General features: G+C 51.8%; 5 protein-coding genes across 5 annotated transcripts; 3 read left to right on the top strand and 2 right to left on the bottom strand.

The window, feature by feature from the left end:
• Positions 1–125: 125 nt before the first annotated feature.
• Positions 126–1,158, bottom strand: GLRG_04397 (FolB domain-containing protein; the record flags this gene model as incomplete). Its single annotated transcript, XM_008095082.1, has 2 exons — positions 126–329; positions 448–1,158. 2 exons carry the CDS (start codon positions 1,156–1,158, stop codon positions 126–128), a joined length of 915 nt encoding a protein of 304 aa, XP_008093273.1.
• A 359-nt stretch (positions 1,159–1,517) lies between these two features.
• GLRG_04396 (peptidase family M1) lies at positions 1,518–4,191 on the bottom strand (the record flags this gene model as incomplete). Its single annotated transcript, XM_008095081.1, has 2 exons — positions 1,518–1,976; positions 2,032–4,191. The coding sequence occupies 2 exons, from the start codon at positions 4,189–4,191 to the stop codon at positions 1,518–1,520; spliced, it is 2,619 nt and encodes an 872-aa protein (XP_008093272.1).
• A 2,960-nt stretch (positions 4,192–7,151) lies between these two features.
• Positions 7,152–8,709, top strand: GLRG_04395 (phosphopyruvate hydratase; the record flags this gene model as incomplete). Its single annotated transcript, XM_008095080.1, has 5 exons — positions 7,152–7,275; positions 7,341–7,594; positions 7,650–7,741; positions 7,795–7,845; positions 7,914–8,709. 5 exons carry the CDS (start codon positions 7,152–7,154, stop codon positions 8,707–8,709), a joined length of 1,317 nt encoding a protein of 438 aa, XP_008093271.1.
• A 1,785-nt stretch (positions 8,710–10,494) lies between these two features.
• Positions 10,495–12,998, top strand: GLRG_04394 (nonselective cation channel; the record flags this gene model as incomplete). Its single annotated transcript, XM_008095079.1, has 6 exons — positions 10,495–10,783; positions 10,913–11,249; positions 11,304–11,618; positions 11,671–11,988; positions 12,043–12,106; positions 12,165–12,998. 6 exons carry the CDS (start codon positions 10,495–10,497, stop codon positions 12,996–12,998), a joined length of 2,157 nt encoding a protein of 718 aa, XP_008093270.1.
• Positions 12,999–13,361: 363 nt separating this feature from the next.
• GLRG_04393 (uncharacterized protein) lies at positions 13,362–13,661 on the top strand (the record flags this gene model as incomplete). Its single annotated transcript, XM_008095078.1, has 1 exon — positions 13,362–13,661. One exon carries the CDS (start codon positions 13,362–13,364, stop codon positions 13,659–13,661), a length of 300 nt encoding a protein of 99 aa, XP_008093269.1.
• Positions 13,662–15,050: the final 1,389 nt, after the last annotated feature.

The raw sequence follows: 15,050 nt of genomic DNA, 5'->3' as shown, positions 1-15,050 counted from the left end.
TGGCCACGCACTGGCAGAATGAACGGTTGCAAAATAATCCCTTACCCCCCCTCCCTGTTCTTGACGCGATAGAGTGGCATAGAAGATCAGTCTTGTAATTCATTCGTGTAACTTCAAAGGTTTCACTAAGGCTTTGCCCTCGGGAGTTCTCTGTATTCCACGCGCGAGGCGGCGGCCATGGTGATGGCCGTCGGCTTCTCCATGACAACCTTGATCACCCAGCCGGAAAGGCCAAATAACTCGCCACGCCCTGCGAGGCCTTGTCTGATGCTGCTAGTGATGGCGGGCCCGAGAGCTTCGAGCGTCTCAAATGACGACTCTGCCAGCGTCTTTTCACAATGTCAGCATTAGACCTCTGATGTTGTGGGGAAACAATGCGTGAGCCAAGAAGAGGGGACGGGGGGACGATGTAGGAGAACGAAGAGAGGGAGTAACTAATGAACTCACCCTGACAATGACGGACTCGACATCAACATATATGTCGTCTTCCCCTGCTACGTTGCTTCTGTACCCCTCAATCTCCACATCGGTCTTGACGACCTGTTTCGCCTTCCTCTCGTTGTCATTGACGCCGATGAGCGTCGGCACCCGCAGCCCATGAATACGGAGCGTCTCGCTCCAGACCACCGGCTTCGCCGCACTGAAGACCATGGCCCGCGAGATGCTCACACCATCGCCTAGAAGCGAGCCTTTGGGCAGCGTGAGGGTGACGTCCATATACCTCACCCTCTCCAGCTGCGCCTTCAGGGTCCCGCCCTGGTGCGTGCGCACGACGTCCTCGGGCGTCCGTTCGCGGTGATCCAGACGGTACCCCGACAGGTGCTCGTAAATGTGCAACAGCGCGAACCATAGACTGAAAGGGCTGCCGCGCTGTTCGACAAGCGAGTTGACCACGTCCAGACTAGCAAGGAGGGCCTTGGCGAGGTGGCCGTAGTGCACTGTGTCCTCGCTGACCGTGTCCGAGGCCGAGGCGCCGTCAAACGGCTGCGCCATCGAGAGCTCCGCCGAAATGATGACGGGCTGCGTCTTGTTCAGGCGGCCCCAGGCGTCGGTTCCGGCCTTGAGCGTGCCCTGCAGGTCGCGGACGCGGATCACGGCGAATGGCTCGCCGGCTTCGGCGCGGACCTGCCATGAAGATGTGAATCGGGGCATCGCCATCTTTGGAGGAAGCCCGGGCGGTAGATTTCAAGTACAAGAGACCTTCAAACAAAACTGTTTGATCAAAGTGGAAGGGCGCGGTTCGGTGCGTCAGCTGTCGCAGTCACCTTGAACAATGAGATATGCCAGAGCGGCACTCGCAGTCTTCGTCACTAAGTTTTAAGTTCCGCACTGGGTACGCTACAAGCGTCGATGGCAGGGACCCACAATCAAAATACGTGTGTGGTACAAGGAGACACGGGCAACCACTACGGCTTTGGATAACGGGAGACAACTGAAGAGTCGTGCTGTTTATCAATTTGAGCAATGTGTCTATTTTAACCGGGTTTCTAACCCTAGTGGGATGTCAAAGACATGGCTTATAGGCCTAGCCACTTGCGCAGGTCCTCCGTGTCACGGGAAGTCCATGCAATCTTGGCCTTAATCGAGTCGGTAGACTGTGAGAGCGCCCTGACGAAACCCTTCTTCTCCTTCTCGGCGAAGAACTTCTCAAGCTGATCCAGCTGCTCTTGCTTTGTAAGTCCGCTTGTGCAGTAACTAACAATGCTTCCGATCATGGAAGACTGAGCAGGGAACTTGGCATAGATCTCGTCCCATTTGGTCTGCAACCAGTCGAACAGGGCCTCGATGCCACCCTTGGATGAACGAAGACTGCCAATTGGGATATAAATATCCTGGTCGCGAACCTCGCCATTCAGCAGAAGGTCCAAAGTGCGCTGTCTAAGCTTAGGGTCGCGGGCTTGGCCCAGAGTACGCAGCGCGCTGTTGCGCTCGTCGGCTGTCTCGGCGGTCTTGTAGTACTTGAGTACGGCATCGTACTAAAGTCGTGGTTAGCAAAAAGTCTCGGGAGCCAGAACCTCGATATCGACGTACCTCCTTCTCACCGCCAAATTTGAGGACAATCGAAAAGACAGAGCTCCTAATATTGGGGTGGATCGCCGTCTTGTCCCCAGCGACAAATTTCTCAAACATCCCCTTCGCCGCATCGACGACCTTCTTGTCGCCAGACATACCAGCTGCACTAAATGTGAGAGCCTTGTATTGTTGCTCAACATGACCATCCTGGCTGGAGAACTCCCAGCCAAGCTTGTGGGCGATGCCACTAACGATGTTCCGTTGAAACTCGGTCAACTTCTCGACGATGGCATCATCCTCAATCCAAGCCATCTTGATCGAGCCCAGACGGGTCAAAATCTGGTCCCACACAAGATACTCGGCTTCGCCCGCATTGCTAAGAGCCTTGAACAGGCTCAGAGAGGACGAGGTCTTCTGGTAGCCCGAAATTGCAAGAGCTGATGTGTCAGCCACGATACCAACTCTGTCCTGGACGGAGAGCATCCCAGCAGCGTTTCCGAGCTTCTCAAGTCGGTCAATGGCGTACTTGGTCCGGTAAAACCCGGTAGAGTCGGCATTGATCTTGAAGAACTCGGCATCGTCAATCTCGAATTTGGCATCACGCGTCGTGAGCATCAGATCCTTATTGATACCGCTCTTCGTACGAACGTTAAGGGAGATGGGGTAAAGAACCTTGTCTTCCTCGGGCTTGACGTCTCCCGTCGTCAAGAAGCGGTGCTGCTCCACGCTGATCGACTTGCCGGACTCTGTGACGGAGACGACAGGATATCCAACGTTCTGAGTCCAGATGTTCATGATAGACCCGACATCCTTGCCGCTGGCCTCGCTTAACGCTTGCCACAGGTCATTTGTAGTGGCGTTGCCCCAAGCATGGCGCTTGAGGTATTTCCGGACGCCCTCCATGAAAACTTCCTCTCCGAGGTACGCGGAGATCATGTGCACGACACATGAGCCCTTGGCATAGCTGATGCTATCGAATATTTCGTTGATCTCTTCAGCCTTGTGCACGGGAACCTCAATAGGGTGACTGCTTCTCAGACCGTCGAGGCCCAAAGCCGCTTGGAGGTCCTCACGAACGAAAGATTCCCTGAGCTTCCATTCAGGAAAGAAAGCGTTCATAGAGTACCGAGAAGCAAACTCGGCGAAACCTTCATTGAGCCAGAGGGCGTGCCACCAGTCCGGAGAGACAATGTTTCCAAACCACTGATGAGCGATCTCATGGGTAATAACCGTCGAGACTCGCTCCTTGGCCGCGGCACCACTGGTTTTGTCGTCAAACAAGACCTCGACAGTACGATAGGTAACTAGACCCCAGTTCTCCATAGCGCCAGCGGCAAAATCGGGAATAGCTACTTGGTCGAGCTTGGGCAAAGGGTAGGGGAGACCAAAGGCCTTCTCGTAGAACTCCAAAGCCTTGACAGCGATGTCCAAGGCGTACCGACCTCTCTCGATATCCTCAGAAGGCGGGGCATAGACTCGAATGGGCACTCTGAAGTCGTTCGTCTCGATATAGTTGAGTTCTCCAACGATGAACGCCACAAGGTACGTCGACATGACGGGTGACTTATTGAACCGGACGGCCTTCTTTCCAGAAGGCAGCTCCTTCTCTTCAGCCACATCCATGTTGGAAAGGCAGGTCAAGGCCTTATCAGCGATGAGAGTAACAGTGAACTCCGCCTTGAGAGCCGGCTCGTCGAAGCAGGGGAACGCTCTGCGGGCATCGGTGGGTTCCATCTGACTGGTGGCCATGATGCCCTTGGTGCCGTCCGGCTTGTTGTAGTATGAGCGGTAGAAACCTGCCATCTTGTCGTTCAATTCGCCCACAAACTTAATTTCAAGAGTGCCCTTTTCGCCCTTGGTCAATTTATCCTTGAAGTCGAAACTGTGGACCTGCTTCGGTTCATCGTAGGTGATGACGGGGTCGTTAAGGCTCCTTTGCTGGCCGGCAGCCGACAGAGACAACGAGGCATGCTTGATCTCGATCTCATGGGTGTTCAGGGAAACCGTGCTGGAGTCCTCAGCAACTTCGAAGTCAATCTTGACCAAACCGTCGAACTTGAGCGTCTCGAAGTTGGGCTCGAGGGTGAGATCATAGTGGCGCGGGACAACGTTGGTAGGAAGGAGTTCGCGCGGGTAGTTTAGCGTGCCACCGCCAGCGGCTTCTCCGTGTTTGCACATGTTTCTTTTGAAGGAGCAGTGTCGTGTAGCAGCGATGCGCTGGGGGTTCTGTATTCGGATGCTTCGTCGAGGAGGGGTAGCTCGGGGCGCGGAGGTCTGGGTTGCGAAGACGTTGTATTTTCGTAATTGGTAAGGACTGGGATGTTTGGTCAGTCAATGGATCTCCGTCTCCAAGAAAAACTGGGAAGCAGCTGTTGTGCCGGGGCGACGGATAACACGTACATGCGCGCAACAGGTCTCCTTGCTGGGTTGATGATGCGTGAGGTCAGGTCGACCGTACGTTTTGTAGCGAAACGTAAAGCCATTGAAGGAGGGGGCGGGGGAGGGGCCAAAACCACAAAGGAACGAAAGCGGTCAGTCTGCGTCTAGGCGCCCAGCTGTTGTTGCTACGTGCTATGCACGTCTAAGGAAGGTAACGGAGGCGCGGGGTCCAGTGGTAGGTATTAGGTATCCGTAATGGCAAGGCAAGGTACTCTGTCTGTACTGAGGGGGCTTCCGGTTCAAAGCAATGCTCCAGTCTCAGTATTGCAAGGCCGCCGCCGCAGGCCGTGCAGGCCACCGAGACGGAGAAAAACTCTCTCCACATCTTCTGCCTCAGGTCACCGTCTTTCGCTATCCTGTTACCGTCCACGCTGTGCCACCGGGGCCATGCTAAGCCATTTTTACCCGAACCGGCCCACTACCGTCCCGTGCGTTTCTCAAGCCGCCTACCATACCTACCTAGTTGCCAGACGGCCGGCCCAAGACCGTATGAACGGATTATCTACGGAAGCCGAGACAGTTCACCTTAGATCCGTTGTGGTCACTATCGTTATACCGAAGCTCCCGAGAGTGTAGTATAAGGGCTCAAAGCAAATGCGAATGTTTCCACCTCTACTGCACTACATAGAAGGTACCTAAGCTTCTCGCACTTATCTGCACGCACAGCTAATAGGATGAGCTTCCGGAGCTGTGGGCTTTCTGCTCAATCAATGATATCCTTGACCGAAGCACCAGACATATGGCGATCAGTGCTTGTTGAGCTTGACATCGAAGGCGTCCACCATATTAGGTGCTTTACATTTCAATTCTTCGGTGTAAAAGAAGCACAAGAAGCACAGCATCTGCTTTTCTTACTTCGCAGGGCATTTTGAGGAAAAGCACCCAGGTCGTTACTAGCTGACATCACTCCGAGCCTATAGAGAAGTAGGTCGGATCGTCAAACCATGCTTCTTGCAATGAAATCGCCCAAATCCAATTCCCCCTCCTCCAAAACAGCGGAAGCTAAAACTGACGACTGCGGGCATAATTGGAAAGCTTGCAGGCCAGAAGATGAATCAGATGACTCGAAGTCTATCTGGCTGATCAAGGAACTTGGTAGGTGAGTTCCCGAAAACTCGGGCAAAAGCGGACAGAGATGCGGAAGTGGAAATCTTCAGCTAGAACCGGCCGGCCGACTGGCTCTCAAGCTCCACGTCAAGAGCCGGTGCCTGGGACAAAGAGACACGTCATTTGCACTGAGCCCCGGGGCAAGAGCTACATGGCACTCTGCTACATACAGAATGACTTGCCAGCCTTAATTCTACCCCGGCTTTGCTGGACGGGGTGACGGGGTCGGGATCCATGATCGGGAAGAACCGCATTAGCACCTGGCTATTCCGAGTAACATCCTCGGGATAATCCATGACGGGCTGCTTCTCCCATACCTCTAGTGGGGTAAAAATGTCATTCTCTGATCTCAATTGCCAATGAGCAGTTCGTCGTTTGACCGGGGTGCAGGGGAAAAACCGTTCTTCAATATCGGGACGTCGGGACTTGTAGATTGTCGAGGACGCACTTTGACGCATTTAGCCCAGCCAGAGTCCACTCGAACCCGTCAACGGACAGTGGTTGGAGAGTCGTTGCGTGAAAGTAGGCCGGTGTGGCTGGCCAATCACATTAGGATATGACCTAAAAAGAAAGCAAACAGTCAAGACATGGCAACGGCGTTTGTTTTGCCCAGGGCCGAGGGTTTCGACCTGAATCATACGGGGGAGAGTCAAAAGTCTCGGACTGGGAGTGCGAAAATAGATGAGCGGCCCAATGAAGAGAGGCAACGACAGCAATGTGTGTCTGAATTTGACCCAGTGTCGCAAGGGCAGTATTTTCATTGCTCGGTTTGTTGAGAAGCGGTGGCCCTCACCAAGACCGCGGGACATAGCTCGTCCAGCTTTTGTCGTGGATGAGGCGGTGCTAAGACAAGTACTTTGAAACGAAGCTGTTTTGTGATATTCTTGGCTTGTTTGGAGCTTGGCATCCATGTAGCGCTCTAACAGGGCAGATGCCCCGCCTCGCCTCGAGAAAGAGCGATTGGATGGCGCCTCTGGATGTCTACCCCACCAAAGATTGGAAGGTGCGAGCAACAACAGGCGTACCGGGGCACCTAACTTAAGTAACAAGTGGCTATGATACCACCTCAGCTAGGTACCTCACGGTCCTCACCTCGGGTGGGGTTGGGCAAGGGAAAAGACCCCTCCAAAACACATACTCCCACCGTCTGGCCTTGTCTTTTTCCCCTCCTCGTCTGTCACCGTCACTTCTCCTCCATCATTCTAACTTCATTTTCCAACACGCAAACAATTGCTGAGGATATCTTCTGATTCCATCATTCAAACCCCACAAGTAAGTCGTCTTCATCATACGGTTCTCCACTGCAACTGGCCATGGGTTGCCAAAGCAGCTGGGAGCTCTGGAAGCTTGCGCGGGAATCACCCCACCATGCCATCCCACCTTGAGGCAATTCTTTCTGTCCGGTCGAGGAGCGAGTCCTCGCAAGCTTACCTAGCAATCTCCCCCAATCGGTCCTATCACATTGTTGACTCACCCACTTATCCCTCTTCTTGCCTTCTGCCAATATAAAGCCTTCTCCCCCCCCCAACGACCTCCACTGACATCTTCTCCCTTCTTCCGTTAGGAACAACTCCATCATACAACGAGACATCATGGCCATCACCAAGATCCACGCTCGCTACGTCTACGACTCTCGTGGCAACCCCACCGTCGAGGTTGACGTTGTCACCGAGACTGGCCTTCACCGCGCCATTGTCCCCTCCGGTGCCTCCACTGGTACGTCGTCCTAACCCCGTCAAGAGATGGCAAGTGACACAAGGCTGATGATGTCTATTCCATAGGCCAGCACGAGGCTTGCGAGCTCCGCGATGGCGACAAGTCCAAGTGGGGTGGCAAGGGTGTCACCAAGGCTGTCGAGAACGTCAACTCCGTTATTGCTCCTGCCCTGATCAAGGAGAACCTTGACGTCAAGGACCAGACCAAAGTCGACAAGTTCCTCATCGATCTCGACGGTACCCCTAACAAGACCAAGCTGGGAGCCAACGCCATTCTGGGTGTCAGTTTGGCCGTCGCCAAGGCCGGTGCTGCTGAGAAGGTTAGCCCCCCGTGAGATGCATTTTTCGAGTTCCTCTCAAGCTGACCGCCCCTAGGGTGTTCCCCTCTACGCTCACGTCTCCGACTTGGCCGGCACCAAGAAGCCCTACGTCCTGCCCGTACCCTTCATGAACGTCCTCAACGGAGGGTGAGCATGTCCCACACCAGTTCCGATAAGACGTACTGACATAGGCTCTACAGTTCCCACGCCGGTGGCCGTCTTGCTTTCCAGGAGTTCATGATCGTTCCTTCGTAAGTTGTTTTCGTTTTGAGCTGCACTGCAGGCTGGTCTCTCGTCACGTCAACTAACACTTGTCCAGTGCTGCTCCCTCCTTCTCCGAGGCCCTCCGCCAGGGTGCTGAGGTCTACCAGGCCCTGAAGGGCCTGGCCAAGAAGCGGTATGGCCAGTCCGCCGGCAACGTCGGTGACGAGGGTGGTGTTGCCCCCGATATCCAGACTGCCGAGGAGGCCCTTGAGCTCATCACCGATGCCATTGAGCAGGCTGGCTACACCGGCAAGATGAACATTGCCATGGACGTTGCCTCCAGCGAGTTCTACAAGGAGGACGCCAAGAAGTACGACCTCGACTTCAAGAACCCCGACAGCGACCCCACCAAGTGGATTACCTACGAGGAGCTTGCTAAGCAGTACTCGGACCTCTGCAAGAAGTACCCCATTGTCTCCATTGAGGACCCCTTCGCCGAAGACGACTGGGAGGCCTGGAGTTACTTCTACAAGACCCAAGACATCCAGATCGTTGGTGATGACTTGACCGTCACCAACCCCCTGCGCATCAAGAAGGCCATTGAGCTGAAGGCTGCCAACGCCCTGCTCCTCAAGGTCAACCAGATCGGTACCCTTACCGAGTCCATCCAGGCCGCCAAGGACTCATACGCCGACGGCTGGGGCGTCATGGTCTCTCACCGCTCCGGTGAGACTGAGGACGTTACCATCTCGGACATTGTCGTCGGTATCCGGGCTGGCCAGATCAAGACTGGTGCCCCGGCTCGTTCCGAGCGTCTTGCCAAGCTCAACCAGATCCTCCGCATCGAGGAGGAGCTTGGCGAGAACGCCATCTACGCCGGTGACAACTTCCGCAAGTCTGTCAACCTGTAGAGTGTATTAGCCATTATGACGAGACGGTGCAAAAAAGCCTGAGCCCAACAGTATCTTTAGGAACGCTTAACGTGGACTGAGGATGCAAAGACTGATGAGACACGTAAGGCGTAAAGAAAAGACGCAACGGATGGATGAATGGAGGCATCGATGATGAAACTCGTAGCTTACCATACCTGACCTAAAATGAAAGAAGAACCAGAATTTTCCACGGCCAAGCTTTGAAGCGGCGAGTAAGTGATGCTGAACGGTGGTGGGTTGACGAGCCAGCCTGCCTGTTGGGCCGGTTCATGCTCCCGCTCCGGCGTTTCTCTGCTCCGAGGGCGCGCGGTAACACGTGAAGGTGACCGCCTGCGTAGCCCCACTCTCGTTCACCGCAAGATTATAGCAAGACATACGTACCTAGTAGAGGTACCTACCAGGAGGACTGTTCGGATGGACGACACTGCGCGTGGCTGTGCCTCAGCGGCGGCTCGCGCATGCTAAAAGTGGAACCGATAGGAGGCACATTGGATGAAGCCAGCTAAGGTAGGTAGGCAGGTAGTGATGGCGGCCACCAACTCAGCTCTGTCAGATAAAAATGCTGGGTTCGCTGACTGCAAGGTCTGCCATGCTCTTTTCTCCTTGGCTGAAGAAAAGTGCTGCATAGAGCAGCCTAGATCGATAGCTTTCTCTTGTGGTAGGACACATGGTGGGATGACCCCACCACCGAGAGGGAGACCCTGGACACAAGGTACGAAGTAGGGTTCTGCACCGCCGCTGTAGTGTACGCCGCATTCTGGGTAACCTAAGCTTTGCACAGCTCAGGCAGACAAGACAGTCCGAGCACAACGGGGATTTGCGTGGCATCCATGTCGTCATTCATGAAAGTCCAGACCGGACAAAACGAGAGTCCATCGATTTCGATGATTGAGCCAGTTCTGTCGCCAGAATCCAGAACCAATGCTCCCGGTTCCCTTTCCCTTTCACTACCGTTGCTCCAATTATCCGTCGTGCCGTTACCAAACAGACAGCCTCGACGTCCAGCGTGTCGTCGCGCGTCGCTGCTACTGCTGCTACTGCTGCTGCTGCCGGCATCCTCGATTCACCCCGTGACTGCTAATTCGACCAAGCAGCACATGCATTCCACATGATTTCACGGATAACCTTGGCCATATTACCTTACCCTGGACCACCTAGTTGGGCTTCAAGCTTGCTTGCATTACCTATACCACAGACGGCCTTCTTATTTAGCGTCCCTTCACGACGTGGAGCCCAAACGCCCCTGTCCCGCTTGATCCACGTCCATCCTGTCCTATCTACGAATATCTGTATCAACTTTACTCTCTTCCACACACTCTCTTACCCACTCGGTTCTCTGTTTCTCTGTCGCTCTGTTTTCTGCTTCCCAGGCAGCGACACGCACCGGGTCTCGCCGTGGCCCTACTGCAGATCCCTCCAAGAAACCGGACATCTGACATTGCTAATTCATGCGCATTTGTTAACATCCCTCCTTGGTTATCTAGCAACCAAACATTCACTCCGGATTGTGGCCAGCGTGGGGGCACCCCTTTCCTAGTTCATTCCTGACGACTTTGGGGTCTCGCCTGGTCTTGTCACAAACACCTTCAACCTCTCTTGTCAAACTCCCTACGGTCCAAATATTACGTACAAAATCACCTTTATCCGCACATCAACTGCCTTAGCTGGCCGCAAGCCTTAGCTTTGGTCACATACCGCATCACGCCCCCCCTGCATAACTATCCTATCTTAGCTCCACAACTGGCATAGCAACAAGGCTGTACTATGTCGGAACGCAGCCGGCGGACGCGCCTCCAGCTCCCGGAAGAACGACCGCTCCTGCAACGGGACCGCCCCAGCCACAGCTCTGAGATTCAAGTCCCGCTCTACGGCTGCATGCCCAACCCTCACAGCCATTTGCCAGTCTACACAAACATCCACCGCATCCGACGAGATATCACCTCCATTGTCGAAGATCACCTGAGTTTGGAGCAGCTGCGTGATGTAAGAATCAACATCGCTGTGGTCCGCCCGCTTGTCGACAAGTTGTATGGGCTTGACGATATATCTATCGGTATGTGCAGACTTCCCTCTTTGAATCAACGACATCATGTGCTTCGCAGAAGTCAAGATCAACACCGCAGGTGCAAGCGGCGGTAGGGACGCTGTGGTGGAAGTGCTCAAGCTGACACTCGCTTGCTAGTTTATTGCTTGCTTGTCAATCGCGCTCAATTTCTGTATGAACAATCTCACCTGAACAACCGGCAAAATGTCAACTACAGTCGCGCAGTGCTTTGTGAGCTGGTGGCAACACGTATCCTAAGACGCTTCAGCGAAGACAATGAAGGGCCCGACGGCTTGGTGCTCCTCGCACACATTCTGGTTGCTGGCTTTGAGCCCTTTCAGATGGCTCCGGCCGGGATTCGTGAGGCGGCATCAACAGAGACATATAGGAGCTATAATCGCATGCTTCCCTCGCTCGAGATTGCCATCTTGACTGAGAGCAAATACTTCCTCAGTACCACCCCCTGCCAGAAAGTGTGGGTATCTCTCTTCCAGACAAAAGCTTTGAGGAAATGCTGAACAGTCTCCAGTGTCGACGCTATTTACAAAGGCCGTATTGTTTACACCCCTTCCAGCTTCATGGATATCATTCCGGATCACTACAAGCTTAAGCCCATATCGCTGTATAACCCCCGCGAGGGCCCACTGCTTGACCAGTACCGGCTTCTTGTACCCCGTACGCGGAACGTTCTAGAGGTTTTCCAGTTCTTGATCCTACTCGCTCTTTATCTCTTCGTTATGGCCGAACGCAAACCAGAAACATTCACTGTTCTGGAAGGCTGCTTCGCCATTTATGCCTTTGGTTGGTCTCTTGATCAGTTTGCGACAATTTTGGAGCATGGGTGGTATGAGCACCAATACCCCCTTCAAAAATGCCAGTGGTGCTGACTTTTACAGGCACGTGTACACGCAAAACCTGTGGTCCTTCCTTGATGTAGGCTTCATCGGCATATATATCGTGTATGCGGTTCTCCGCATACATGGTGCGCGTGTTGGTGAGCTTGTCCCTAAGCAACAGGCACTCGACGTACTCGCAATGGGTGCATCGGTATTGGTCCCGCGGCTAGCCTTTAACTTGTTATCGGACAACCTCGTGTTCCTCTCACTACGCTCCATGATGTCGGACTTTGTTCTCCTGACGTTCTTGTCGGCGTGGTGCTTTGGCGGGTTTCTCCTGTCTCTCCTTTGGCTTGGCGAAGGCACCCACCCTCCAGTGTAAGGCCGTCCTGGAAGAAACCTGCAACCCAAGATTACTGACAGAAGTCATAGTACTATCAGTAAGTGGATGCTGTGGATATGGTTCGGTCTTGACGGAACAGGAATCAATGAATCGGTAAGCTACGCATCAGTGAACTGTCAAGTGTGGCCCTAACTCCAATGAACTCTTGCAGGTTATGTTCCACCCAATCTTAGGCCCTGTACTGATGGTGGCTTTCGCCTTCTTGGGCAACACTTTGTTCCTCACCATCCTTGTATCGATGTTGTCCAATACCTTCAGCACCATTGTTAAGAACGCCACTGCTGAAATCCAATTCCGCAAGGCCGTCTTGACACTGGAGGGGGTCAAGGGCGATGCAATATTCGCGTACCAACCTCCCTTCAACATCCTGGCAGTGTTCGTTCTCATCCCTCTTAAATTCATCTTTACTCCGCGATGGTTCCATAAGATACATGTAGCGAGCGTCAGGCTGGTCAACCTTCCGCTTCTACTCATCATCGCCGTGGCCGAACGCAGACTTCTTTGGCCGCCGCCGCAGCCAGAAAAGCCAAAGTCGGATGGTCTGACCTTGTACCCGAGGGTCAAGCAGTGGTTCTGGGAAAAGTGGCGTATAACAGCCCATCGCGACATCAGAGCCGTGTTTGACCTGCCGCCACCCGAGTCCGTAGAGGAGGAGATTGCAGTGGACGACGAGCTCACCCACCACCTGATCCGGCGGCAATTCACAAGGTCCGTTACGGACGCCACGATGCGGAAAAAGTCACCTCATAGGAGAGATTCTATGTTCCCAGGTGTCTCGTCCAAGTTGCGCAGGTCTTTTACAGGTAGCGAGGATATGCATGACGTTAGCAGCAGGCTTGAAGCGCTCGAACTGACGACCCAGAGGATTGAGAATCTCTTGGCACGATTGGTGGAATCGGGGGACTATTCTGACAACAACTTTGGCACCGGGGGGAGCGGCACTCTTCGTGATGGCGATATGTCTTTGACCCAGTCACCGAAATAGCGTGACAACTCGTCTTTGCGAGGGTGTGTTGATTTAAGTTTTGGGCTGAGATCTGGCGCCCTGCACTGTCGATACGCTTAGAAAACATTCATGGAATACCGATACGGGACGGTACCTGATGAGCGGCGCTGGCAGCAGCGTGGGTTTATGCATGCGTTTTGTGACACTCGGCCAGGCCAAAACCAAATCGAATTAGAATCTTTCACTTCTCATTCAATAGAGTTAACACCGACTCAATATCATTCACTAACCACCTCCTCGCCTTTCCCTGTACAACCAAATCTAGCCGGCAACCGAAGAGCTTATTTTCTCCAAAAAAAAAAAACATTTGACTCGTACGCCGAATTCAGGCAAGGAAGAAAAATGTGCGAAGTCTTCATCTACCAACACGTCAAGTGTAAATGCATCTGGGGCCAGGTCGCTTTCCCCTGTGGTCCGGGTATGGGCTACACGACATGTGGACAATTTGGCAACGGCATTGCAAAGCAGCCTCTTCGGCTCCAAAAGGCGGAACACCGTCCGTGTCCGACGCACGATTTGTACGGGCTCTACGACCGCAACCAGATGCGGGTAATCAAGAAGATCACACACGGCGTCAAGTTTGGGACAGGGCCAAGCAAACAGGACGCCGGGGTTGAAGTGTCTTGCTGCGCTGTCATGTGAGGATGAAGCCATATTGTAAGTGAGCGAAGGTGGGTGCCCCCACATGGGAAGCATGCGGATGAATGAGAGAACTAACGGTTAATTAGCCAGGGCCAAGGCGCGATGAGGATTCGCTATTGAGATATTAACAAATCAGGGTGTCTGGCGACAACCGGGTTGGAGAGGGCTCCAACGATGGAGTCGATGGAGTCGATGATGGATCTATGGCTTGGAGCCTCGGGGTCGGGGTATGCCCAACCGAGGTCTACAGTCTGTTGCGTTGGCAGCGTCCAAAACCTATTTTTCAGTCCGTGCACCCGCGCCACATAAATACAACCCCATGCAAATTCGCGTTTTTTGGCTGACAGGATCCAAAATCAACATTGCCTAACATTAGATAGTCGTAACAACTTAAAGTCGCGCATACTAGCGACAACAACAATAATAAGGGGATTCAGACCTATATAAAGCCACTTGTTAGCCGCATATCTAATTATCTCTTTAACACTTGCCTTACAGATAGGTTTATCTCCTATTATAACAGTCTATAAGAGCACGCCTTTTAAACAGGAGGCTAAGTTAATAAAGTTATAGGAGTAATATACATATAAAGAGAGTAAAGTCTATAATAACCCTATCGCTATTACCTACTACTACTATCCCTTACTAAATAAATACTATATTAAATAAATATAATAGCGCTAAGGTTAAATAAGGATAAGTAAAGGAAAATAGTATAAATCCTTAAGTTATTTAAGAAAATAGATAAAAAGATCACTAAGTAGCTAGGCTATACTGCTTATATAGTCTAGTAATAACGTTATTATTATAAAATAACTAGCTAAGTAGTAATTTATCTTACTAGTTAGTAAAGCTAAATAAAGTTAGAAGTATAGTAACTATATAAGTTATTAGAGCTTTTTACCTACTATAATAACCTTAGCCTTAAAGAAATATAGGATTTCCTCTATAAGTAATTTAATATAGAGGTTTATAAGTTAATAATTAGTTAGTAGCTTTATATAGCTAGGTAGACGTTAAAGTCTATTTATATTATTACTACCTAGAGGGATAAAGTACTATAGTATAACTAGATATACACTATTTATAAATACTACCTAAAGTAATTAGTATTTATTAATAAGTTAGGTGTTAATAAATATATAGGTATATAGAGAATAGGTTAGGTGCTAAAAAAACTATTACTATATTAAAAAGATAAGCTTAAACGCAAGCAGTAATACTAAATCTTTTCTACCCTTACTATAAATAGTATCTTTAATATATTAATATACCTAGGTATAATAAATAGTAATAGGTTTATAGTGTAGATTTAAGATAAGGTTTTACCTAAGTGTAGTGCCTTTCTTACTATAAAGTTAGTTATTATTATAAATAATACTAGCTTCT

This window comes from Colletotrichum graminicola (assembly GCF_000149035.1).
Source record: "Colletotrichum graminicola M1.001 genomic scaffold supercont1.14, whole genome shotgun sequence".
Lineage (NCBI taxonomy): Eukaryota > Fungi > Ascomycota > Sordariomycetes > Glomerellales > Glomerellaceae > Colletotrichum > Colletotrichum graminicola.
The sequence above is the reverse complement of the archived record's forward strand: the minus strand, read 5'-3'. Positions and strand labels throughout refer to the sequence as shown.